At 35.3% G+C, this 27765-nt stretch overlaps 1 protein-coding gene across 1 annotated transcript in view; it reads left to right on the top strand.

Moving 5' to 3' along the window:
• The window catches only part of USH1C (USH1 protein network component harmonin), a gene marked incomplete at both ends in the record, with an annotated part of 42662 nt that overhangs the window by 10302 nt on the left and 4595 nt on the right, over positions 1 to 27765 (top strand). Inside the window, 11 exons of the mRNA XM_079537174.1 lie at positions 2360 to 2468; positions 2568 to 2592; positions 3312 to 3369; positions 4094 to 4197; positions 5399 to 5483; positions 5876 to 5935; positions 6117 to 6173; positions 7879 to 8021; positions 8611 to 8676; positions 10380 to 10504; positions 13229 to 13305. Coding sequence (XP_079393300.1) covers positions 2360 to 2468; positions 2568 to 2592; positions 3312 to 3369; positions 4094 to 4197; positions 5399 to 5483; positions 5876 to 5935; positions 6117 to 6173; positions 7879 to 8021; positions 8611 to 8676; positions 10380 to 10504; positions 13229 to 13305 — 909 coding nt within the window. The remainder of the gene's footprint in view (positions 1 to 2359; positions 2469 to 2567; positions 2593 to 3311; positions 3370 to 4093; positions 4198 to 5398; positions 5484 to 5875; positions 5936 to 6116; positions 6174 to 7878; positions 8022 to 8610; positions 8677 to 10379; positions 10505 to 13228; positions 13306 to 27765) is intronic.

Here is a 27765-nt window from a genome sequence, read left to right as displayed (position 1 = left end):
AGAAGTGTCTCTCACATAAATAGAGCAATAAGAGGTGTGACACTACATTGCAGATGCGGTGTGCTTTTCTTTCTCAGATGCTCTGATTTTTATCATAGATTGTATGTTCAAAAGCCTTCAGTGCAGAGTTAACTCCCTTCTTTCTGAAAATCTTACTGGCTTAAATGAAAAAAAGTTAAGCTCCAGGAGTGCTGAGAATTGCACGTGGGTCATTGCCCTGTCTGATGTTTCCTAGGTAGTCCAGTGTTGACCACTCTGTTCATGAAAGAACAGGCCAGGCAGGATAAGGCCCTGGGCAGCTTGGATTGGTGGGTGGCAGCCTGCCCATTGCAGGGTGTTGGAATTGGATGATCTTTAAGATCCCCTCCAGCCCAGGCTATTCTATAGTTATACGATTCTGATTGTATGATTTTGAGTGTCCAGCAGGTGGGGCAGCAGTTCCACCTGCTGTGGACTACAGTCATCATGTGCCTCTGCAAAATATTCTCTAATTCAGGAGTCGTAGATTGCTTTTTGTTTATTTTTTCCTCCTCCACTTTGGTGGTCTTTTGAAGTCATACTGTGTTAGCTAAACATATTGAAGTGCAGTGGAGTCTGTGCTTCAAGAGATATTTTGGCACGAGGGGGAGGTTTCGTATACTACTATGTATGTAGTATTTTGCATACTACTATGCATCATGTGACACTTCCCAGAAAAAATAGAAAAGTTTGGGAAAGAATTGGAAAAGTAGACTGGGTTTTATTTTTTCCTTTGTTCCACTTGAACAGAGCACAGTTGGAAAATATATTTATTCCATATGAATAAAGGTAGAGATGGTGGATGATGGCATGTCTAATATCCCATCAAACAAGTTGGTGTACAAGACACAAGCCATACTGAAGAATTCCTGCTTCCTGTTCATTGTCTTCCTCTCCCAAGAACGTGGCAAAGTAAATGGTAGGATTTAGATAGAGCTAAATAGAACTGATAGAGCGCGTAGAGCCAGAGCAGGAATTTCTATCTGTCTCCATCTTTGCCTTAAAATTGTCAGCAAGGTACGAAGAAGCTACTCTTCAGTGGTCTAGACTGTGACTTCTTCACTTTTTAAAAGCCTTTTCAGGCACAGATACTCCCATCAAAATTGTATGATGGAAAAAACAGTGGAAACACTTCATGATTTAAACTAGCCACAGTAGATCACTTTCTTGTTGTGACTAAGGCTGGTGGTGTTATCTTCTGTCCTAGAACAGTAAAGCTGGAAAGTCTCCATGGGGGAGACTTCCAATCAAGCTGTCAAAAATAAAGTTGTCAAATAATACGCATGGATGTGAATTAAAGGAGAGGAGGCCTTTTTAAATGAAAGCTTTGCAGTGGTGCAGTGTCGTTTTATCACTAAATAAACATGAGCTATTGATACAGCTAATTCTGGTTCCACTTGAGCTTTCTTCAACTGAATTTGCCTTGGGAATAAACTTAGTTTTGTTCCTGCTGCTATTCAGGTTGCTTGTTCTTGGTCTGTTCTGTAGCTGATCGTGCTCTCTCTCGTCCATGTAGCCCAAATATGTATCACATGCATGCAGAGTAGCCTTGGGAATAAAATAATAATTTGTCTTCCGTTTGGTGGGAGCTTTCTTGTATGGTTTTGTTCCAAGTGTCCCGCTTATTTTTTTTGTGTCTTACAACAAGAGAGTTAGGACAATAGTGTGGCAGTACCATCTCCCCAGCCACAGTGTATGAAAAACAATGGGTTGCTGCTGTGAGACTCATGAAAGGATGTCAGATGAATAATGTACTCTTTTGTAACTAGTGTACATACTCCAAGAAGGTTTGAGCTACCGCAGCCCAGAATAAACCTCCATTATGCTAGTGTACGACTCTTACAGCCAATAAGATATTGCATCTGAAATTGAGCTAAATTCATTAAAATAACATAGTATTCTGAATCTAGAATCAGACAACTGGATAAGACCAAGTTTTATGTCCTAATGACCAAAATAGTTGAAAAGATATCTCAGAGAGCATGTGATAAAAACTAATTTAGCCTATTAAAACATAAAGAATCATCACTCAAAAATTGTTTGAACTGGAAAATGGACACCTGAACTTGAGATAAATTGTGAGGCAGAAGTCTGGCTCATCTTCATGCTTTCAATTGTATATTATTTCTAAAACTGTTATTCTGGCCATTAATCTATGCTATTGGTTTTGAGTATTAAGTTCAAGCAAGTACAAGTAAATTTCATCCAGTGTTTACCTGAAATCCCTAAAGTACTGAACAGAACATTATCAAACTCCTGCATTGTAATTATTGTCGATTACATCATTTCTTAGAAACTTTTACTTTCATTCACATTTTCCTTTTATCTTTCATTTGTTTAGGTTGGGGATGAGATAGTTCGTATAAATGGATATTCCATCTCATCATGCACGCACGAGGAAGTCATAAACCTCATTCGCACAAAGAAAATAGTGTCCATAAAAGTGAGACGTAAGTGGCATCAAAAATCACCTCTATTACTAAAGGTTGTTAATAGATAAGCAGCGACCAGGAGAAAATGTTACTTAACGCAGCATTTCTCTTTTTCAGATGTTGGAATGATACCGGTCAAAAGGTAATAATATTTAATTTTCACACAGCCTTTTTAGTACTCAAGGTATCACTCTTGTTTATCTGTATGCTTGAAAATTTGTGCCATGCATCTCTATAGCTAGTTAAAATGGCTTGCCTAGTGTGTTATCTTGTTACACAGGTCTGACTTATTATATGGCTGCTTTCTTAAATGAACAAATTCTGATTTCTTTGTTAATAGTTGATGCTTCCTAAAAATTTTATTCTCAACACATCTTGCTTAATAAAGAGCTTTACTACTTCTGCATGTATGCGACATTCAAGAATTGCTTTAGAGCTTAGAAAAAGATCAAACTATTGTCCTCATCCAATTTGTTGACAGTTTGACACTGTAAGTGGAACATTTGACAAATGTTGATGAAGTGTGCATCTGCATAGACGTTCATATAAACTGCCTAAGTTTTTATGATTATTTTCCTTGCTATTCCTGGAGTTTCTCATTATTGTTTCAGTTGAAGAGGATTACTCAGTTTTAAATTTGGCCAGCTTTACTCACTGAAGTAATTGAATACTTTACTAGTCTAAATAATTTTATGCTTGCTTGATATTCTGTTTAAATAGCTGAGCAAAACATACAAGTTATAGTGAATGGTATCCTAAGGAATGAGTGGATGCAAAACAGAATGCCTCATTTCAAAACAGCTTTTTGAACACATTCATGTTCTTTTTTCACTGTCATTTTTAATCACTCTTTCCTTTCAGTTCGGCAGATGAACCCCTTAAATGGCAATATGTGGATCAGTTTGTGTCAGATTCTGGGGTAAGAGATGAATTATGCTGTTTTCTGTGAAGTCTGTAATTGTTCTGAATCATTTTCTTCTTGGAACTTATCACAGAAGTCTTTGTATTTATTTTTTTAGGTGCCATATCTTATTACATGTGTTTGGGAAAAAACATCTTTTGTGATATGAAATGATTCTAGAATCACTAGATAAGGAAAGGGCCAGATACAAGTGTAATAACTTTTACTCACTGATTGGTACCTTATTTTGTTTGACCAGGCCATTCTTTAACTGTATAAATATTTAACAGATGATTTGATCTATCTTTCTTATATTGGTGGAGGAATGACAACGTGAATGCAAGTGAATTGTAGACATGTGGAGAAATACCACAATTATCTAATTTGTCTTTCAGGAAGAAAAATTACGTTATGTAGTGAGCATTATCAAGTCTTTTATCAAGCTTTTTTTGTTAGGGAACATCTAAATTATTATTTTGCCATATCACTTTCCTCTAATTTTCCTTCATCCTTGTCTGGAGAAAAAGGTGGATTATTGAAACAATTTTCTCCAAATAGATGTTTGTCTTTCACATCAGTCACACTGCACCACTGTAGTTCATATTCACTTCTAATTGATCCATGGAGGAATCTTAATTTGGTATTGTCAGGCTTTGTTCTTAGCTTTGCGAAGTTTCTATTGGTCTTCGTACAACTTCATTCAACACAGAGTAATGCCTGCAGTTTTTAAATCTCTCTCTAGGAAGGAAAGGGCAGTGTGGCTGGTCTTGCTTCTTCTGGAGGAAGAGACAGTAAAGAGAAGAAAGTCTTCATTAGCTTGATCGGCACAAAAGGCATGGGATGCAGGTGGGTCCACGGCTTGTTAAATGAAACATCCAGGGCAGTTTGTTCCTTCATTCATTGAGGTGATACGTAGAACATGAAGAACCACAGAGGACCAAGAAAACTTGACAGGAAAAGGAGGACATCTGTGACACGTATATATTATTAGACAAATATAAGTAACCGCGTCCCAGGTTCTGACTTAAAATTTTTTAAAAATCTCAATTTAAAAACCAAAGGAAGATCATAGTAACATCACAAAAGATGCGTTGTGGAACTAGATCTTTTAAATGCTTTCAAATTTCTAAATTTTTCAATATTTTGAAATGCTGCTCTGTAATATAGTAGGTTTTAGCATTGTCTACTGTCAAATTGACTCACCCAGACTACTTTCTGTGAAATTTTTCTGAACTAAGAGGCAGTGGTTTGGTTCCTAATATTAATTTTGGATATCTCGCATTTTTTGAAATATGAGCAAATGCTTCTCAGACTTGTGTCCTTTCATCTAGTTGTGAAGATTTTGAGGTAGAAGAGAAATTGTAGGTTTTCTTTGCATGTTGCAGTGTGTAGCAGCTGAGATTAGCAAGATTTGCCCGCACAGAATATTTTCAGAAGAATAATTTTTCTTTAATATTGTTAGGAAGATAAAAAGTTTCAACTATATTTACAAAACCTGGAAGGGTGATTTGACATCACCTGCAGGACGTATTATCTACAGAAATGACTGTTGTCTTGAGGGCCAGCATGGATTGCAGGTTGGATTTTCAACGCTAGATGTTGGATCCTGATTGCAATATCCTTTTTGTTTTTGGTAAACAATCCTGAACAATAATACTGTTATACATGTACACAGTATACTATAGTTCAACAAATAATTATGCAAGCAGTTATTAATTCTTCACTGCTTTACATGCTGACTTTTCAATACCATAAGCACCCTCAGTCCCTTAGCGTTAGGACCATGTACTGTGTTAGCTTCAGCATCCAAAGCAATCTCCAGAAGCCTGAATACTTTTCTTTTGATGTTGTTCTTTTAAGTATGATTTTGTGGCAAGAAGGGTAGAAAAGTATTCTCTGTACTTGCAAAGTCCAGTGCTTGTTTCAAAGTAATCTACACCATAAAAATACTTTCTCAATGAGAAAGAAAAAAACAAGACTTGTTGATTGCTTCTGTATCAGTCTATAATTATTATTTTTATAATTTATTTTTTTAATCTTCCACCAGTATTTCCAGTGGTCCGACACAAAAACCAGGCATTTTTATCAGTAATGTTAAGCCGGGTTCTCTTTCAGCAGAAGTGGGCTTAGAGGTAAGTATACCATTTTACAGTGTTGGTACTACAAAGAAATCTTGTTTGACATTTATTTCTTCAAGGATTCCGGATCACTGTAGAGACGTTAGCTGTTATTTCTTTCTATGAAAGAAATTTCTTTCTATGGGAAAGAAACACTGTGTGGCTAGATTTCCAGTCAAAAAAGTTCCCTGCCTTTCAAAATGTGTGGGTCAGAACAACAGTCCACCTAACTCAAAATTTCATCTCAAATAGTGGCAATTGGAAATGCCGGTGGGAGAACTTGCATGCTTGGCTGATTTCTGCCAGTACATGTAATTATTATATTGAGAATGTTTGACAGTCTCTCATTCCAGTTAGTATGTGTATTAGTACAGAATCTGTACTAAGATTTGGATTTACTCCTTTAGGTTGGTGATCAGATTGTTGAGGTGAATGGGGTGGACTTTTCGAATGTGGATCATAAAGAGGTAGGATTATAACTACTTAATTCCATTAATATGTAATTGTCAGGTTTTTTGTTGTTTTTTTTTTTTTTTTTCTTTTTTTTTTTTAAGCTTCTGTCTGATTCTCTTAGCTGCTTTTCATCGTATGTGCACAGGATGTTTACCACTAAGTGCAGGATAAATTTTATTTTATTTTCTTTTGCAGGCTGTCAGAGTGCTCAAAAGTAGCCGTACTTTGACTATCTCTGTAGTGGCAGGCGCTGTAAGTAGTATGTTTACAAAAGCACAATGTTTGTGAAAATTACTGTGTGGACAAGTAAATAGTAAAAATAAATAAGGAACAAAGCTGCATTTCATTACGATGTTTTTACTTCCAAATTTGGTCGAACTGAAGCCATTTGGAGTGGCTTCTTATTATTTCTAACTATCCACAGTATGCTCAAATACAACATTTCCAGGAATGTGTATTGTTCATGTGAAGTGTCAGGACAATACTGTTCACTTGCAAGGACTGGGAATTAATTTTTTGGTAATGATTTTTTCTGATTTTAGAGCTTGTGTTTTGACGGATAGCTTCTTCTACTGATACATGAAAGTTTGAGTCAATTAACATTTTCTCCTGAATAGTTAATGTATTCCTTGTACAACTGTTAGATCTCTTCTCTTTATTGTGTTTATTCAACACATTGAAAACTGTTCAATTTTTAATTTTCATTGTTTGTACAACAGAACAATATGCCTTTGGGTCCTGATCTAAAGTCAGCTGAAATTAATTTCTGCTGATTTCCGTGTGGCTTTCAAATAGTATTTCAATACTTTTTCTGCTTTAATCCTGACAGTAAAATGCGCAGTTTTATACAACAGCATACTTAAGTTCAGTAGACTAATCAAAGAAGATACTTTATAATTACCTCACAACTGAGTTAAATAGAAATAAGGTTTAATAAATCATTTAGACTATTTCATAAGGGTTGTTACATGCTGTTTATCTGTATGAAGGAATCCATATTTTAATTAAACAACTCTTACTGGAAGAGACAATTGTTCAAAGGCATGATAAAATTGTTTAAAGAAATGCTCCAGGCTAGCTGATTAATCATCTCCTAATGAACATCCAAAGGATTTCAGTTCCAAGAGATGCTACAAGCTGTTAGAAAAAGTGTGTGCCATTGGCCTCATTAAAATTTTTGCTGTGGAACTCCTCAACTCCACTGTACTTCATCTCATTTTTTTCTCATTTCTTTGGTACATGTCTCTGTACCAAAGAAGAAATGGCAATAGATAAACTTTGTTTCTTTAATCCTCTTTTCTGGTTAAATAAAGACCATGTCACAAAGGCATTCTTCAATGCCTATTTTTGTTTATGAGCTTTAAAACCACAGAATTTTGAAAACTCATGCATTGATAATTAATGTTATTTATATTTCAGTAATAACTAAATATTTTCAACGCATTCCACAATCAGAACCACTGATACACCTTTCTTGAGTAGTATTTTCTGGATTTTTAACTGTAAAGCAAATAAAATAGGACTAAAACCAGCTGAAACACATCATCTAATATAACCTCTTGCAAACTACATACCCTGCTTTATGGTATTCTGTAGCAGATAGGCACAAGAATGTTAAAAGATGATTACTGTGTGATTGTCTTTACTATTGGATTCTTTTGGTGCCTTGTTCACATTCTGTGGGATGTATTGAGTGTGAGTTGGGCATGACAAATGCACTACTGCTGCAAAGTAGTTGCATATGTTGGCACATCATACATTACTCCAAAACTGGAGTATTTCTTTGGAGTGAAGTGCCCGATCTTCTTGTCTTTCACAAAGCATTCTTGACTGAAAGTAATGGGAAGTAATGGCAAATGTACTTATGTGTTATGTAAGCAGTTCAGAATTATTTCCTAGGAAAATTGCATTTGTGAGACTCTCTAGTGACTGATTTGTGTTGGGGTGCTGGTTGCAGGGAAAGGAACTATTCATGACTGAAGAAGAGAGGCAGAGAGAAGCACATCTTCGTGAGCAGGAACGTCAGGAGTTAATGCATCAGAAGCGACTTGCACTGGAGACTAACAAAATCATCAAAGAGCAGCAAGAGAAAGAGAGATTGTAAGGAATCTGTCCAGGAGGGTCTGAAAAATTTTAGCTTAGATTTGAAGAGGGCAAGTAAGACAGGAATAATTATAAGAAGATTCCCAGCTGAACTTGATCTTATGGAGTCTCTAATCATGAATCCTTATTCCACTGATGCTTTGGGTTTTCAAAACCAGCATCATTCAAATAGGTGTACTGAGTTAAAGGGTTACTTTGTTCCTCAGCTGTCATACTCCCAATGCTTGGAGTATTGGGCATTTTCTTGATGCCATTCCCTTCTCTATGATTTTTAGTAGGATGGTAACAAATCTGTGCTCTTAGAATAACACACTATAGTACTGTCTCCGAAGGAGATAGAGAGTTAGAGTTAAATAGATAATGTGTCCTTGCTATCATATCATGAATGTCCTCAAGGTTCAAACAAAAGTACGTTGAACCCTTGGTATCTTAAAGACTTTATTAAAAAAAAAAAAAAAAAAAATTCTTTCCCTATGTGTATGTATTTGCTGACCATGTATTTCAGTAATTATATGCTGACACATTTTGTGCAAGTTCTTACTCAGAAAATACTATTTTTATCACGGTGTCCTAATTCCTGTTATAGAAGAAAAATGGAAATTTCCCAGAAGGCTGCAGAGGAAGAAGAGAGATATCGCAGAGAAATTGAGCAGTAAGTAACAGGCTACAGAGGCAATATGCTGCCTGGAAAAAGAAGGGGAAAAAAAACAAACAAACAACCAGGATTGTTATGTATTAGATCTGGCCAAAAACATTCTTTTCTAATAAAATTGTACATTTAATGAACTGTAGTATCCCATGGATCTCAATAAGAGCACCAGAGAGTTGCAAAATGGGAAACTGAAAAGCAGCACCTGGAAAACACAAGTGTTATGTTGATAATAAATAATGTAAACTTCAAGTTGAATGAAGTTGAATGTTCTTTTTTAAAACTATGTTGTAAAGTATGTGTCGAACAGGTATGTACAGAACACCAGATAAAAGAATTTGTGTCTCAGAACTTGATTATTCTGCTTCTGGTGTTTAATTTTAGTGGAAAGGAAGAAATGAATGTTGCAATGAAATTGGTCAAGGAAGAAATGGAAGAATGGCTGAAGAGCTGGAAAACATAAATTTTAAGAAAAAAAATCAGATATGCCTAAGTGACAGAGGTCATTAATTCTCAGTATACTTCAAGTTACATTGTAACACCATAGATTTTGCTTTTTTTATTAAATATAACAAGTTTAAACATTATTTTCAATGTGCCTTGCTGACTGTGCTTCCAATTTTAAATACTGACTTTCAGTGCAGATTAAATAGTGCTTTGGCCATGTGGATATGTTTTAAATTTACCTTAGCTAAATTTGGGATCCACAAGAAAATCCAAGTGCAAATAGTATCATATAAGATCTGGTAAATTTTGGCGCCGTTTGTCAGTTTACCAGTTCAAGACAGGCTGGAGCCAAGAATTAATCTTAGGCCACTTAAAGGTACTGTATATGAAACTACGAGTTATTAGGTTATGTGGTAGTACTGTTGTGATGTGGGATTTTCAGAATTTTCTTTTGAAGTGTCAATTGATTGATGGTAGTGCCTTTCTAGTTTTTTCCTTGTTTTATGAACTGCATTTTCCTGCGGTGTTTTTCTAAAATGCTGACTTTAATGTGTTTTGTGCCTCAACAATGTTTATGTTTCAAATTCCAAATGAGTCATTTTTTTAGTGTAGCCTAGAACTATGTCTTTAGGAAGCAATCATCAAAATAGAAATAAGATCCAATTAAAAATTTACAACTGAAACTTTTGACTCTAGGCATGTTGTAGATACTTCTACACTCCATATTTTAGTTGAAATGCTATTTTTCTAATATATACTTCAAATTTTGAAGTGGAAAAAAAATGAGAAACAGTTGGCGACTTCAATTAAGGTGGTAGTGTTGTTGTGGATTCCTCTTGGCTTAAAATTTGTGAATTTGTTTATATATCTGTATATATACATCTTAACTTGATATGAAAATCAGAGTATTTTACATAGAGTTTCCAAGTTGTCCTAATAGCCATTGAGGTATCAAAGACCATTAATAGATAACATTAAAATAGCTTTTTTTCCCATCTGTAATGTTGGAGTGTGTAAGTAAATTCTCATTTAGTGTTTGAACGTATTTCCAGCAAATCAGAAAGAAGTCATTAGGTTCTTCAAAAAATGACTCTTAAATCACTGAAAGGATTTTGGTTTGGTGCAAGAGGCATTTTATGATGCATTAATGGAAAACAAACACACCAAGATGTACTACAGAGTAAACAATTCTAATGAATTTATGTCTGTGTTGTTATTTTTATACTTTGTATTCATAGCTGCATTTTATTTCCACATAGGATAACAGCAGAGGAAGAGAAATTTAAAAGGGAGTGGGAAGAAGACTGGGGGCCTAAAGAGCCTCCCAAACCTCTGAAAACTGTAACTGCAGAAGTGCACTCTGCTCCTCGTTCTAAACACAAAAGTAAGTAATTGATTTTGGTCTGATTCCTTGGTAACTTTTTTGTTTCAGACACATTGAGTTGTATGGAATATATTGTATGTCAAAGCTGGGTTAGTGATCAGTTTGTGATTTTCAGAAGACTGGGAGCACGTGAAAATTGTATTTAATGGTTCTTAGGAGGTACCCAGCTCACAGATGCTACAACTACTCAAACAATCATAGTTTTTTTTTTTTACAATCAGCTGCAGGGAAGAATAAAATCAGTTAACTAAGAAATCACTGCTTGAGATACAATCTCTTTAATTTGGGGTTCAGATACATTGCATTCCTTGTTGTTTTTGTGTTTCATTTGTCAAACTTCTAATGGAGGTGTTCTTGAATCAGTGGACATGCAGTTTCCATTATATGTCCAAAAGAAAATGGTGTGTTTATATTTTTTATATATATGATGGTACATATATATAATGTACATGTACATAACGTGTACATAACATAATGTACACATAATGTACATAACATAACATGCTGAATTACATACATAAAAGAGTATTTACTTCACTGAAGATGATGTCACATAGTAAGTTACAGTTTTCTTCCATTTGTCATAAGTTTGTTACTTCTGAAAAGGAAGGTATGAAGAAGGGATAAGGGATAAATGTTTCTATTCTTTTTTCTCATTTGGGAATAGTTCTGACTTACTATATTATTCATAGCACTACGTAATTTAACTTTTTTTTTTTTTAATTTAGTGAGAGGCCTTGGGAGGTAAACTTTGAAAACACAAAACTAATACAAGATTTGCAGTTTGAGTTGGAGTGAATGAATGTTCTTTGTTGTGCTCCTTCTAATGCTTTTTTTTCCTCCCTCACTCTTAATTGAAGAATTATGTTAATTACTTAATTGAAGTATTATGAAGGATGGAGATAACAGTTTTGTGTATTTTCTGTATTTTGTCTTGTACTACTTTTGGCTTGAAAGAAATGAATGCAATGTTTAACTTTCATAAAATTCTAGATATCTTTTCTGTCCTCTTTTCACCAGAACCTGATTATCTTTTATTTTGGCAGACTTGGGAACCACTGGGATGTCTTACAGCTCCCTCACTTCTCTTTTACAAGGAGGAAGTGACTGAGCCCATTCTTAGCATCTCCCATTCTCACTCAGCATGAGGCCATGTGTTTCCCATTGCCTGAAAAAAAAATAATTCTCACTTCTTGTACTGAACTACAAGTCGTGTTGTACGGGTCAATATTTAGTTATAACCTTTAAGTAAACAATTGAGTAAGCAATTTAATATAATCAATGTGACTACAACAGAAGCTATTACTGCATGATGACAGTAGAGCACTGGATAAATGAAAAAAATCAAACACATCTTATGTGGTTTTCCCACTCTTTTTCTCTTTTAACAAATCAACTTCTTACTGTTATGACTTTCAGACCTCCTTTATTCATTTTAAGGCTGAATTACTTCATATATCATCTTCTGGACTTCGAGCTTTTTTGATTACTATGTTGAAAATGAAATAATGGCATAACAATGTTTGGAGTTCATACAAAAATTGTTGTATCTGTCTGTGATGCATGCTAAGAGCTTGTATGGACGTAACATCCACTAAAGAAATCAGAATTTCCACTTCCCAGTGACCTAATCCTTTGGGAAGCAAGGATACTTGTAAGCATTTGAGAAATCTGTGCATTTGTCTGTGAGCTAGTATGTGTAGCAGATGTGTTAACATCTTTAATAGACCATCTGTTAGTGGGAGAAAGAAATCCTGCTTTTTTTTCCTCTTTTTCTGTTCCCATCTTATTGTCACCTTTCTTCATGGATCCTGTTGTTAATCTTCTATTTCCTTCCCAGCCCTCCTTTTCGTATCTTTTTTTCATCTGTTGCAACAACTCTTTAACAAATAGTCTGCAGAGCCTGATTTGTTATCACTGGGCAGTCTGCATCAAAATTATTTGAGAGATTGAGGGGGTGTTTTTGTTTTTTTTTTGTACACTGCAACTTTTCAGTGAGGAATTACACTGAGGTGTTAAGTTGTCCAAAGGAATTTAAGGCGCATGGAGCTTAATTTGCAGTTAAGAAGCGAAGTTGGAAGCTATACATGATGACCAGAGAGTGTACTAAAACGGTATTAGACAAAGTAAGTAGTGGGAAATGCTTATGGAGCAGGTATTGCAAAATTTAAGGGAAACCTGGGTCATTTCTGAACGCACGTTATTTTTTTCATGAGTGGGCAAGTCAGTTTTCTTTCCATGGGTAAGAAACTGAGCTGGGGGAAATATTTCATCCATTTCATTTTCTGACTCTTCTGGACAGTGTTATCCCTGTACAGTGTTTGCCATACTGGCAGTGCAACAGAAGGCCGTTACCTGTTTCTGAAGCCAGACATCTCAGGACTTCTGATGGCTTAATAGGAGAAGCCACCTGCACATTTATCTTTATTGCAGAGCAGACTAATTGGCCATGTGTAAATTCTAACTGCTTTCTGAAGTTAGAGGAGATTAGAATTTGATTTGATCTGAGCAGGACTACAATCTTTTTTTTTTTTTTTCTTTTTTTTTTCTTTCTTTTTTATTTTATTTTATTTTTATTTTTATTTTTTTTGAGGCAAGATACCTCATTGCTAATTCTTTTTATTTCATGAAAACTACTAGTCACCCATTGCTGGTCTCTTTATTTCATAGGAATCTCCAGTTGACTTTCTGTCTCCTCATTCCCTTCCTCCTTTGTTTCTCTAGTAGATTTAGAGGGAGTTGCACATGACCAACTTGAAACAGATGACATGGATGAAGTGATCATGAAGCAGGACAAACAGGTTTGCCATCCAGCCTTAACTTCCTATCCTGATTCAGATCCTTCCTATGTTTCTCTTCCTTCTGACAGTCAGTCTTGACACTGAACTATGATCTGATTTTGCTAGAGCAATATATGTTGTCCTTTGGTATGATGAGAGGTTATGATACTGTTGTTGTCACTGCTTTCTAAAGATACTTCAACAAGAATACAAAACATATCAATCCTACAGAAACATGGATTATACTGAGAACTCTGTGTATTGTCAGTGTTTATTATGTACAATTATAATACTATATTATTTTGTCTGATTTTACTCCACTTTTTTTTTAATGTTTATGCACCTGCATGTGCATAGTTCACTGTGGGAAACAGCTTTTCTTGTCATCCTAAGCACCAATGTGTTCTGCAAGCTTGAAATAATTTGATTACTTTTTCATTTTGATAAGGCTTGTTATGGTTTGTGTAAAGTAGGAATTGGACTACAGAAATCTCAGCAATGGATATGGCTGTATGGTTCTGTATAATAGTTAATTGTTGCATTTGCTTTGCTTAATACAAAACGTGTATCAGCAAAATAACGGATATTTGTGACTAAATGTGCTAGCACAATTAATGAAGAAGTGGTTTAAGTACTTGTTGTATAATATTGAACATTCATTGTGCCTCCAAATAAATTTTAACCAGTTATATCTATCAACAGGGATCAATCTGAACTAGACATCAACTTTTCTTAAAACAACAACTTTTCCTTTACCTTTTTGTAGCTTTTGGATGGTTTTATCGGTATGAAGGAAAATTCCCCACAATCCGTAAGGTACAAAGTGTGATAAGTGAGCTTGTTTGCTGTGCATTTGAATTTTAATTCCTCTTCTTTCTTCTCTTCCACTTTAACACATAGAAATTTAGATGCTTTTCAGATATATCTGCCTATGAATGCACTCTTTTGAACACTTAGAACTTCTCAAAACCTGCCAGCTGCAGTGAGAATTGAGTGTATACTTTGCAGAAGCTGTTCAGCACAGATCAAAAAGTCCTCAAAATAATAAATAAATCCATAAATAATAAAAGTTTTTGAAGATGCAAAAATTCAATGGAAGTCATGTGTGCCATTTCCAGTTAAAGTTCTGCAGATCTCCCATTGAGAGTGCTGAAGGCAAAAGGCTTGTGTAAATCACACACAGAGAGGAAAAATACCAGAAAATCTTTAAGTATGATGGAATGCTTCTTAAATCGGTAGAGTCACATCTAAGACATTACTGCAGTTCCAAGTAGTACTTTATTCCTGCTATTGCTTTGTTCTCTTTATTTCTTTCAATATATCTTAGTTATATCATAGGTTTCTGTGTTGTTTGTTTCTTATGATGGCTGATAGTAATTTACTGGGGTAGGACAAACTGTCAAAGAGGGCTCATAGATCTCTCTCCAAAGAACTCAAAATTTCTGAGGACAGAGGAAGTATTTGAATCATCGTTTATGACTGTTTTTTTAACCTTCTAGGAGGGTAAGAAATGCCAGCGGTTTTGATCTTAACTAGAATAAGAAAACGACAGTGTGCTCTGATGCCATTTCTTATTGCTAGTGACTGTAAATCATCTTCGATCTGAAACACATAAAATCCAGTATGGTTAGGATCATCTGACAAAGATAAATACATTATGAAAATTCAGCCTCTTCACACAAATAGAGGATTTTTGCTATGGCTGCTGACCAAGATAATTTACGGAGTCTCCAAATACCTTCTCATATATTAATAAAGATTCAGCTCAGTTCCTGTTGAACTCTGCTACACAATGTGGACTAAAACTTGAAAGTACCTTAACCTTTTACTTTTAGAAATACTTTTAAATATTCAAATGGTAAATTTTCTTCCTACTGAAAATTGCAAATGGATTTCCTGCGTGTGCACTAAAAACAAAATTTCACTCTGTACTTAAAATATCTTTAATAGGAAATTAACTGAATCCATGGGGAAAAAGGACAGAAGAGATGACTCATCTTGTTGTATCTGAAAGCAATAAATGCAGCTAAGATGGTCTCTGATGTTGATATTTTGAAACTCTTTGGCATGCATACTGCTTAGCGTGCCTTTAGGTTTAGTAATTTTTCAAATGTTGAGAGCTGGTGGGTTGACTACCACCTTCCAGATGCATTAAGTGCTATCTATGAAATGTAGTATCTTCTAATTTATTAGAGGATAAAATTTTATCAAAAATTGTAACTAAACTAACTAGCCCTGCATAAAACATGCCAACAGAATGTTATTAAAACATGAGAAGCTAGCTGTTTGACTTAAGGTTGTTTTGTGGTTTTCTTTTTTATCTCTAAAAATGGTTGGTTTTCCAACAGTAGCTACACTTAACTGCAGAGCAGTAGTCAACTTATCACTGAACTCATCCAACAGGATCATGGGCTAAAAGACTATGAAGAAATCTTGCCCTTTGGTTGCATTGTGCATTCAACATTTTAGAATTATTATGTACAGTATTATTTCATACAAAAGCTGATTTTTGCTGCTGGTGGTAGGGACTGGTCTTCACGATCTGGAATTCTTTCCCGAGAGAAACTCTGTTGATCTAAACCTCTCCTTTAAAGATGCTTGTTTGTATTAAGGCATGCAATGGTGTGTTTACAATGTATGAAGTATGAAGCATTTCTTTTTGTTTTTTTAAGCAGAATGTTCGCATCTATGTGTACACGAGTGTCTGAAAGCAGTCAGTCTCCTACTGATGTAAAAAAAAATTGAGATAATAACTAACCAAACCAAACTAACTAAAGAGAACTAATCAAAACTGTTTGACTATTTGAAGTTTTGTAATGGACCTATCGGCTCTACAGTTGTAGCTTTGCAGAGAAGTAAGCTGAACTCTCAAATCTTCTATAAGCTAAATGGCTGTGTACAGGCAGTCCAAAAGAGGTTGAATTTCTAGCAAATTGCTGAGGAAATGCAGTTAAAAATTATACCTGAAAGACTGATTCCACACTTGCACTATACTTCAGTTTTCAAGGCAGGCACTCATGTACTGAGCTTGAAGTTTGCCATATTTTTAGTTTATGTAAAAATCTAGCTTAAATATAATAATAATTCCCAGAAAGGAAAGGAGAGAAAGAAGTCAAAAAGTGACAGTTTTTGTGAACAGAAGAAGAATAAAAAGGAAATGGAATTTGAGCAAAGACTTGCCAAAGAGAAAGAAGGAATGCTGGAGAAAGAAAAACAACTGAAAATAAATCGTCTTGTGCAGGAGGTATGTTGTATTCTTCTATCAGGTGAAAAATTACACTGGAGAACAATGAGGTGAACTTTCAGTGGAATTATCTGAATTGGGCACTTGTTTAATTGTCAAAGATAACAAAGTTTAAAAATGAATTACATTTCACTACAAACCTCTGTTTCCAAATTTGATTGTTGCTACCATCAATTTTTGTTCAAATGAGGCAAAAACTGCATTTATGTAGCGTCCACATTTAGTGGTGAGTTTAATGGAAGACAGCAGAATAGGAAGTCATTCTCAAAAGCACAGCTAGTTGTTAAACTAATCTAAATGGCATATCCTAAGTTTGAAGCCTTTGTACTGTAACTATATCTCCCATCTTTTTTTTAATACACTGGTGATATGCTTAAGGTATCTGAAACAGAACGTGAAGATCTGGAAGAATCAGAAAAAGTGCAGCATTGGGTGGAAAGACTTTGTCAGACACGGTTAGAACAGATTTCCTCTGTGGAAAATGAATCTCCTGAGGTAAAATGCTAGTTTTTCTATATGCTGCACGATCTCAAAATTACTCACTGGTTTTCTCCTAACAACAACAGCTTTTACCAGATGTAATAGAGAAAAAAAAAAACTGTCTTGTTCTTTGCTTCTCAGCATTTATCCTAATAAAGGAAAAAGGAAAGAAGAGGAAAACTGTCAGCAGTTGGTGAATGGCAATGTAAATCTGATGGTTAGACTAGATGATCTTAGAGGTCTTTTCCAACTTTAATGACTCTATGATTCTATAGCATTTGATGTTTCCATAGTTCATAGAGATGATGTCATCTGTTAAAGGTCAATGCTAGTGTTTCTGGTTTGTACATTTCAGTATGCTATTGCTACAAAATAACTTAATTGGTTCATGAGCACTCTTTGGGATAGGTAGAACATGCTGCCAATAAAATTTACTAAGTGAGAGTAGAATATCCAGCTGTATTTTTTTTTAATATTCTACACAAATGATAACATCACTAATCATTTCTTTAATGCCTGCTTGAATTGTAATCACAATTCAAGTACTAATTGCAACTAACTAAGTGACATTAAGAGACTGACAAAAGAAAAAACCTCCCAAATAATCAGATCCTTTGTTTTAAGTAGTCCCCTCAGATGAAGAAAAGTTGCAGAGAGTGATTGTGCCTTAGCTACGTGCCTCTCTGTGTGGAGAGAGGCTTTCCCACCATCCTGCTGTGTGGCTTTCTTCCAAGCACAGCTGCTTTCAGGAGGAACACTGCAATCTACTGAATTCCCCTGGGACTCCAAGCAATTGTAACCACACAACCACAAAGGGACCCTTGGGGAACCCTCTGAGTCAAATTTTCTACAGGTCAATATGCAGCAGCCCTGAAAAAAACAGCTGGTCTTCTATTCTTCCTACTCATAGGTTTGGATCCACTTTGTTCTTTAGTGCAGGTCTCCAGAATGGTGGAATGATTACGCTAAGTTTTCTTCGGCTTTCTACCGGATTTTTGTCCCTCTTTTTGGAAAGTAAAGTTGGAACATTATGGGCTAAAGTCATTGTTGCAGAGCTCTACTCTCATTTGAGACAAATATTCTGTATTTGCGCTACCAATTCTTCTGCATTGCATATAATTAGCCTATTGTAGAACTTCAACAAAACTACTCAAGCAGTTACACTCATATAATATGTAAAGACAGAATGCTTCTGAGGAATAGATGCAACTGAACTGTATTCAGGTACTACAGGCCTGAACTCCTGCTTGGGTACAAGAGCAACCAACATCTATTTTACTTGGGAAGAAATGTGTATGCTTTTTTTAGTACCAAAAAGTGATTATGCCACATGAGATCTCAACGTCAACAGAAATCCATTTGGGGAAAATGGTGTCAGATTAGGTTAAGATGCATGCGTCTGTAGAACAGCTTATCTCTCTTTAATATTTCCTAAGTTGCATCTGTCAACTGGAGTTTCTTACCTACTTAGATCATACCACTGATGAATGTCTAAACGAAACATTAGTAACTGTAACAGCACATATGCAATCTTTCTTTATACTTGTAAATGCTTTCTCTTAAGTTTCTGGGAGGTGAGTGGCTTATTCTGTTCAAATTGTGGAATTTGCAAGTCTTGTGTTGATCAATAGAAATTATAAAGTCCAGAGCTTCCTGAAGATTTGGATTTCATGGAACCCGAAGCTGTTTTGTTTTGATAGCTGTTTACTTTTACTTCCCCCTTCATCATTATGATCTGCTGCAAATTGTTTTCTTCTTTGTTTTTTTTTTTTTTTAAATGTCTTGAAACTTCAGGGATGCCTTAAGTTGCTTTTCTTTGATATGTAAAAAAAGCTTCCATAGAAACACTTCATGGATATTCTGTGTGCAAGAATCCAGGAGTTTTCAGAGCAGGAGCAGTTAGGTTGGGTGGTAGTGCAGGATTTGCCGTTGATTTCATTAGAGCTGTTGCGGATATTAACTAGTAAGGCAGATTTTTGTTTTCTCATGCATAGTTGGCAAGTGGACGTCCTGCCGCTTCTTCCTCTGCCACATCAGTGAGGCGGTTTGCTGGTGGCTTACAGCTTCATACCACAGATCTTGATGATATAAACTTAGATGAAGTTGAGAAACACGTGGCACCACTTCCACCACCACCACCACCACTTACTGTTACTCCAGTATCATCAGCTCATCCACTTCCTGTATTGAACGTTCCACTTTCCAAAGGTCCAGTCCTAACAGTATCACCAGCTTCCCAGGTGACCTCATTATCTGTTTGGATGCACGTGCCTCTACCATTCCCCTGCTTGGCCTCCCTCCCTGGTTCCATTACCCACTTCATCTATTGGATCAGCCAGTCTACTATTTGTAACATTAAAATAAATGAAGTGTTTCTGTCGTTTGATAATCCGTGAATGCAGTCCAGAGGTTGTTTCATTATTTATTCTTGAAATTTAAGCCTAGAGGGCTTTGCTCTCTCCTTCCTGCATGTGTTGCAGACCCATCACGTGCAAATATGTTGGGCAGAATGTAATAGTTAAAAAGATATTTGGATGTGTTTAAAAAAGAAAATGTCAGGCAGCAAATTTAATTCAAGTTTGAGAAAAAATATCTATGTAGTGAAAATCACTGCTCTGAAAGTCTTTAAAATTTTATCAGGTTTGTTTGTTAGCTGCAAAGATTGGAAGAAGAGAATTAGCTTGAAATCAGAAGACCCAACTTTTAAAACCTCAACACAGCATAAATTATCAGTAAAGCAATTTTAAATGAACAAGAGTTGGTGATCTTTCTGTAAATCAGGTTTGCTGACTTTTTGCTGACACAAAAGAGCTAGAGATTTCTTCTTCAGAATATTCCAACTTTATTACAATCTCATTCTAAAAGAGGATCACATATGTAAGAAATCTTGTGCCAGATCTCATTCTAGGAGAGAAATGGTAGCTGCTGCATTGCACTTTCTCTTGCACTGTGATGGGATTTGTGTACTCCAATTTGTGTACCAAAATATTATTGTTTCTTTCAAAGCAAAAGAGGGTCCTGTATTATCACGTCTTTCCTACATGTTGTTTTTCCTGCATGGATTTATCGATTGCACTATTGTGTGTGTTGTTTGCTTGGTTTTTTTTTCTTGCATTTTTACTTGGAAATACTAGATTTCTGCTTTTGCGTGATTTTGGTTAAAGTGAGAAAGGATATGCAAGTTTATCACCTCTTGGGGGAAACCGGCAGATTATGTGAATAATTGCCTTAATGCAAACTACATATATTTCATTATTATCTTCTTACAGTGCTTCCTCTTATGTGGGTTACAAGTTTGAAGTGCCAAGAATATGCTAGATCCATTGAAATGGAGATGTCGCATGTTCTTATGGATAACAAAGGTCCCTTGTTGTCCACAAATAAGTGCGTGTGCATCTAATGCTAAGGGTCTGATTTTTAAAGGTAACACAGGAGCTTCTAAACTGGATCTAACCTCAAACTCACATATTCCAATATGTGTTTCTGGTAATTATTCACTGCCAGATGTCTTTGAGCAAAAGGTCAGTAATTAAAGAAAAACACAGCTGGCAAGAACAACAAAAATCACCTAGCTTTCAGTAATGATAGGCTAGTTCTCACTGAATATAATTAGCTGTGTATACAAGGAAAGAACTAAGCTCTTAATAAACTACTAATACTGAACTAGAGCTGCTTTGTTTATAAGCAGTATTATCAGTAACCTAGTATTGCTAATGGGGCATCAGACATGATAGTAAAATCAGAAGCTGGACAGCTTCTCCTTGCCTCTTCTTTAAAAATGCTGCAAGTAAAACAAAAACATTTTGTTTGATTTCAATAATGAAACATCTTGCATTTATGCCAACCAAAGCAAAAATTAAGGAAGACTTCGTGTTGTCCACCAAGAATATTTTTCTCATTTTATTCAAAACTGTAAATCTTTTCTTTGGTGCTATTTTTCCCCCAAGATCATTGTATTTCAAATTCAGCTCTTAACAAATACCTGACAAAAAGAACGAAATTTCCTGTCGAGTATGTTCTTGGCAACTAGCTGTTAAAACACCTCGTATAAAAGGATCTCTTTCATAAGATTATTAGCAACTGTATATTTTTACCTGAACCCAGTACTAAGTCTGCTACTGTTTAGGTTGTAAGAAACACCTCCCACGTTGGCAAAGTGTCTGCCGTGTCAAGCAGTCCGCTGGTATGTCATGTGTTGTTAATAATGAATGTCGTTTTATGAGTTTCCCGTGTAATGGTAACGTAAAGGAAAGGTTAAGGGTCTCACTCTGCATGGCTGATTTATTTCAAATTTGGCACTTGCAGTCATGTCTATATCCTGTTACAAGATACCTAATGCCAGGTAGTGATAGTGACTTGTAATGATCTGAAGACTTCATATTTCAAATCTTCAACCATATACAGTCAAAGTTTGTGTGTTCCATGCAAAGTCTCTACACTGCTCACCATGTGAGAGTGCTTTTCTGCTAAGACAAAGAGCTGGGACTGAGCTGTATGTTAAACATCATGGCTACATGCTACAAAGTGAGCTCTTTTTTTCTTCTTCATGAGGACAACTGCATTTATTTCATGAGTGTTTGCATTGATTTTAATTTAGGATGACCGGATGTCAGTTTTCCCCATTCTGAGGCACTCTTCATGTTGCGCAACTCCAGGAGAAATTATTCAGTTCCAGTGTGATTTTAACAAAGTTAATCTGTAAACTTTCTCTTCTGAAATCAGAAAGTAATAATATATTTTATGGAGTGGAAGCAACATTAATTGAGGGATGTCTACGTGAATTGAGGGATTTTCAAAGAACTGGTTCCAAAAATTCTTTAAATAAATAAATAAAACAATTTACTGGAAGCAATTCAAATAATTTTAGAAGATACAGCATGTACCATGTGAATAAAATCTGGAATAGGCCATGTTTCTGATGAGAAACATTGACAAGACTGTCCTGAGAGATGCTGGGGTTAAGTCAAACTAAACCCACAGGGCTCAGTTTTGAACTTTTTACTTGAGCACAGCTACATTTGACGTCAGTAGGAGTTTTGACTGAGTAAAAAGTGTGGAATCAGTCACATAGCTGCATGATTAAATTTCAAATGCTTCTGGACATCTGTACTTTGTAGACTAGTTAGCATAGCTAATCTTTGTTCTTGACTCTGAGTTATCTTGAAGTTATTTATGTGGAAAGGTAATCACTACAGTCCTATTGAATTTCATCTTGTGTAAATCCATTTAGCCACCGGTCGGTTAAAATTTCATTTTAAGTTCTCTATCTTCTTGCATTCGATTTTAGCATTTTTTCTGTGGTTTCTCATTCAGTTCATTGCTTTAATGGGATGAATGCCAAAAGCAGAGATGAGATTATTTTCCATAATCTTGCTGGTGACGCCAAAAGTTAAGGGAAAAAGTTGTAGTTGGTATTTAAGAGAAATTGTGCTTTCATTTGTTAACTTTGACAGTATCTCATTTAAAATATTTGTGTAAGACTTTTGCTCTATTAGTATCATTAAATTCATTGCCATAAACTACGTTGGAGTATTTGGTGAAATTATGGTTTATAATAAATTATGCTGTAAATTGTAATTATCTTAAATTAACCCCATAGCAATTTGCTCCAAGTCCACCTACCCAACGACATCCAGGGGTACCAATAATCTCTAAACCAGTCATGCTTCATCCTGACCCAAACCTTATGGTCAGGCCAACTATCAAATCAGAGGCCCTGGTAAGCCTTTTAATGCTTTTATATTCTTGTGAATGTTACAGTACTGTGGGATTTGTTGTTGATTTCTTCTCAAAGAAGCAGTGCTTGTCTCATTTTCTGCTAAGTAAAAGTCATATAGACTTTCAAGTAATCGCTAATGGTAAGTACAAAAGGATATTTTTCCAGTTGTTCATAATCTAAGAGTCACATTAATGGCAGTTTTTGCACTACTGTGTAGAATTACAGAGCAATATAGACCTTAATCTCTGTAGGAGAGTGTGTAGATGTTATTTTTTCACTTGTTCGTGCATTGATTTGCATTTTCACAATTCGTGGGTCCTTTTAATAGAAATGAAATAGTAAAAAGCTTATTATACTGCTTTTTTTTCTTCTGTAAATAGTCATAAATATACTTGAAATGTATCTCTGCATCTCATTCTTCTGTTGGCAGAGAGAAAACAATGTTGGTATCTTAGATATCAATAAATGGATGGTGCAAAGTCTATTCACAGTTAGGTACTTTTTTATTTTACCAATATCTGTTTCAAATATAAATGAAGAAGAAAACCTGAAGATAAATATTATTGACCAAACATATAGCATCTTCAAGAACTGTTTTATGAGGGAAGATAAGCTATGGCTTTCTGAAAAGAAGGAAATACTGTTATGGCAAGTGGTAACTCCCACACATCAGCCCAGAAATTTCATCTAAGATAACTGATGGAGAAATCAGTAGTTACAACGTTATTATTGAGGATAACTTTGGCTTGTTTTGTTACCATTGGTGTTATGTGTCAATTATATGTATGTGTGTAGATGTGTGCATATATATGTACACAGTTACAAGAGGAGGGCTGTATATTGTAGTGTGAGCTTTTCATGTAGCGCAAAACATCACATTTGCATTCCATTCATTTAATTAAAAGCTTATGCTATATCTGACAATAAATGATATGCACAGCATTCGTAGCTGTATTTTGTGACAATGGGATGGATTTTTCTGTTACTTTCTTCCACAATTGTTCTCTACTTTCCCAATTAAGTTTGAAGAGATTCAAATGCTATCAAACAGCTCTTCTATAGACATATTTGCTGTGAAACTTCTCTATTATAAACAGATTGAAATGAAAAATTAAAGCAGGTTTTGTAAGTTGCTGCTCAAGATGAGGCAGATGGATGAGCTTGAAAAAAAGATAAAAATCATTCTAGCATAGTTATTTCCTTCAGTTGTATGCAAGGAACTTCCATTTTAGTTATGTTTAGAAATTTATAACTTCTGTGCAATTTGAAATTCCGTAGAGGAGGATTAAAAAGTGTAAAAGGCATAATCTACAGTTAATACAATCAAAAGTTGAAAAATAAATATCTGATATAGAAATATTAAGTAGTATGAAAATTTGGTAATACCCTTGTGTGTGATGAGAAGGTCTTGATATAAAATGGAAATATTGCTTTGTTTATTGTCACTGTGTACAGTTAGTGTGACAAACTGGCAATAAGATTCATTCTCATAGGGAAATTTCTTACCATTTGTTATGCATCTATGCACACTGTCCAGACCACAAGAGTACTAAAATGTTTTAGATATCAATAATCCTATTCCTCAACTGCCTTACATGAGTTGGAAGATCACAGTTTCATTGAGAGTAATATTCTAATAGGACTTTGAGAAAAACATCTGTCTGTGAATTGTTTTTGCAGACCTCTTTACCTCTTTGCTCTATTTATATCTTAATGCTATAAGAGTTATTCATCCTGGCTGCATTTGAAGCCACAGTAGTAGTATGTAGAATAAGACTTGCACGGACTCTGTCTTATATGTTGTGAATAGAATGCATGCATATATATTTTATATATTATATATATATTTTTTATATGTGTAATGTTTGCATATATATATAGTGTGTGTATATGTATCTATACATATATGTATTTGCAAGAATGGGTAAAACTTTCCAAATCTCCTGTTATCCAGGAGCTTTGATGACTGTTGTTACTTAAATCTTTATAGTAACTGAATTCAGGCTAGGATTTCCAGGTTTCTTAATATTTCATGAAAATGAAATTATTTTCACTTATAAAGTGACGGATGGAAATTAAATGTTGAATGTGGCCTTGAATGCACAGAGCTCTCTGGATCAAAATCAGTTTCAACTGTGTTGCTCCGTAGTGCTGGAGTGAATTAAAATACACTCATGGCAAGGCTAGTTAAGTTTTGGTTCAGAGAACAGGGGAGGATGGCTATGATTCAGCGGTAAGGTTTTCAGAGGGGCAAAACCAACATAGATACTAGTCTTCTCTCCCAGCTATCACAAACATCTGTTTTTGTGTTAGAAGGCCTTGATGCAATTGTGAATGATTTCTCTCCTGAGCTCCACTGTGGTTTGATATGGAGTTTCAGAAAGGAACAGTTAATATTTAAGCTTTCCTTGCAAGATGTGAAGCTTGATTCTGCAGGACTGCAGCTAAAGTGTATCAGATGTAGCAGCAATAAGACATAGTCAGAAATTTCAATTGTTAACCATAGTTACAACAAGACCATCTGAACAGAAAAAATTATTGCTTGTTGTTAAGTGGCTGGGAAGGGGCTCGACAGTTTTGGGATGTGAAAATGTGCACTACCTACATAGTTCCTTTATGATTTGATATCATTTTGCTATGTGTAGTCTCTCACTTGCAGTTGTGTAGGGAACATGTACTAAAAAGTGCAAGTATGATTCAGTCCCAAGAAGAGCAAAAAAACATTGAATTCTTGTTTATCAGGTGATATTTGTCTACAGCAAGGAGTTAATACCTGGTTTGGCCGTGTTCTTTCTTTTGCAGCCACAAGAGATGTTTAAAAGGATGGTGGTTTACAATTCATCATTTAGATCTAACAAAAAACAAGTAAAATAACATTTTCCATGTTTTGTGTGGTACTTCTTTTGACTGGTTGCAGATTTTAAACCCTCTTTTCTAATCCTGTTGCTCAGTTTCTAAAACAGAGGACTTAAGGCAGCACTAGTGCATGAAAACTGCTAGCCTTGGTAAGATTGCAGAGTGTGCATGTGGCTCCTGTAGCCTAGACAGGAGCTTCAGGTTGAACCATCTTGTAGCTGCTTACATAACGCAATATTTAAGACTGTTGAACTGATAAATGTCCTGAGATTGGGTGGTTTTTTAAAAATATATTCCCACAGCTGTTTGGTTTTTTTCCTCTTTCAGCTTCCAGTTACAATGCTTTCAGTAATAAAATATTTTCTTAGTTAAACAAATGAATCTATTATCATGATGTAGTTGTTGGTAGGAAATCAGAGGCACTGATGGTGGAAAGCACCTATTCATATAGCATTATATATATAATATATATGTAATGTATACATATTTTGTAGGACTTTCTACCATATTACTGTATTTATTGCCTTCCTCTGTGCAGCTTTAAATAACCATAGTGCTAAAACTTCCATCTCCCCCTCTTTGGTTGACTGCTCTGTTTTAATAGATTGTGCTGTCAAGTGAACTTTGTGCTTAAGTTCTCTATTGCTGTTAAAGGTGCCATTTTCCATCCAAAACAGCTTTACTAGTGCAAGCTAAGTTATGTGCATTATCACATTATATGGAAGTGTTGAGGCAAAGTTGTAAGCTCACAGGGTGAGCCTTTGGTAAAGCATGAAGATCAGTCATGACTTTTTCCTTCTTTTGTTTAGTTTTAGTCTTTCTTGATATTCAACATGGGTCAATTAATACGTAGAATCATTACATAGGCACCTTTTCCAGATAAGTGAAATTGTAATGCAGAAGAAGGAAAATAAAAATGATTTTTTTGAGAACTTCAAGGTTAACCATTATGTATCCTTATGAAAATGATGAATTAGAGCTGTCTCATAGGTGCAGTCAAGTTAATATGTGAAATGCTAGCAAAATGTCAAATATTTAAGATTTTAATTACTCCACTGAAAAACTCCCCCCAGACAAGATATGTCCACCATACATATGCTAACTTAATAAGATCTTTCAAGTGTCCACTTGAGAAGATGAATTTCGATGAACAGACCCACTGAGGATTCAGGTGACTTCAGATGGCATGAGCTGAAGGCTTAGTCAGAATGGAAAACTGGATTCAACTGAGATAGCAAATCAAACTTGAAGACTTTGATTGAAACTGAATATTAGTATGTTTTAATTTTTCTTTTCTCCTTATGTCAATCAGAGCATGCCATTGGCTTATGTGCTTTTAGAAAAAAAATTATTTTTCCATTCAAAGCAGCAGCATCAACTTTCATCTAGAAGTCCAGACAGCTGTTTCAGAGTAGACAAACATTTAAATCTTCTGTATTCTACAGATATTTATTCCTTTGAATGTTCTTGTAATTGACAATATTGTCAGGGATGTTCATAACTTTCCCCTGTAATGTGTGGGAGGTAGAAATAGCCCAGTGGTTTCCAGTTAGTATTGCTTGGTGCATTAGCCCTTGCTTGCATACTGTGTGCACTGCCTACACTGTAAATTTATGACACTTGTTCAGAGGATGTGTTCATTTTATCATGGCTGTATTTGTACATTTGTTGAATCCAGATCACGTAATTTCTTCATATGTAGGTTTTTTTTGTTGTGAAGTTTTAGTTTTTGTCCTGCTTAAAAGTGGCTTTCCCAGGAAAATTTTCTTCAAGGGCAACATCTGTTTTCTGTGAGGATGACTTGGGACAAAGAGTTCAATGACTTGCTTTACATTACGTAATGAATTACTGACTTGGCTGAGATTGGAGTCCTTTCCTCTAAGTTGTTTGCTCCAAGACCATAGATGTCTACTTCAACAATTGTACCAGAGATCTCTACAAATTCAGCTATTCAATCTATTAGTTGTTTAGCTAACTATCATTGTAAAATGTCTCTCCCAGTTTAGCAAAAGTGTTTGTAATACTAATATGCTTTCTAAAATCATGAACGATTGTGGTTTTTTTTTTTCCCCACAAGATGAAATTCTGTCCTCATTGAAGCCTGTGATCAAACTGCAAATATTTAGTTCACCAAAAGTAGCAGTTCATAAGTGCAGCGCAACCAATTCTTACTTAAATACTA

This window comes from Tetrao urogallus (assembly GCF_951394365.1).
Source record: "Tetrao urogallus genome assembly, chromosome: 6".
NCBI classification, from domain to species: domain Eukaryota; kingdom Metazoa; phylum Chordata; class Aves; order Galliformes; family Phasianidae; genus Tetrao; species Tetrao urogallus.
Note: the sequence above shows the minus strand (reverse complement) of the source record. Positions and strands in the feature narration are given on the sequence as shown.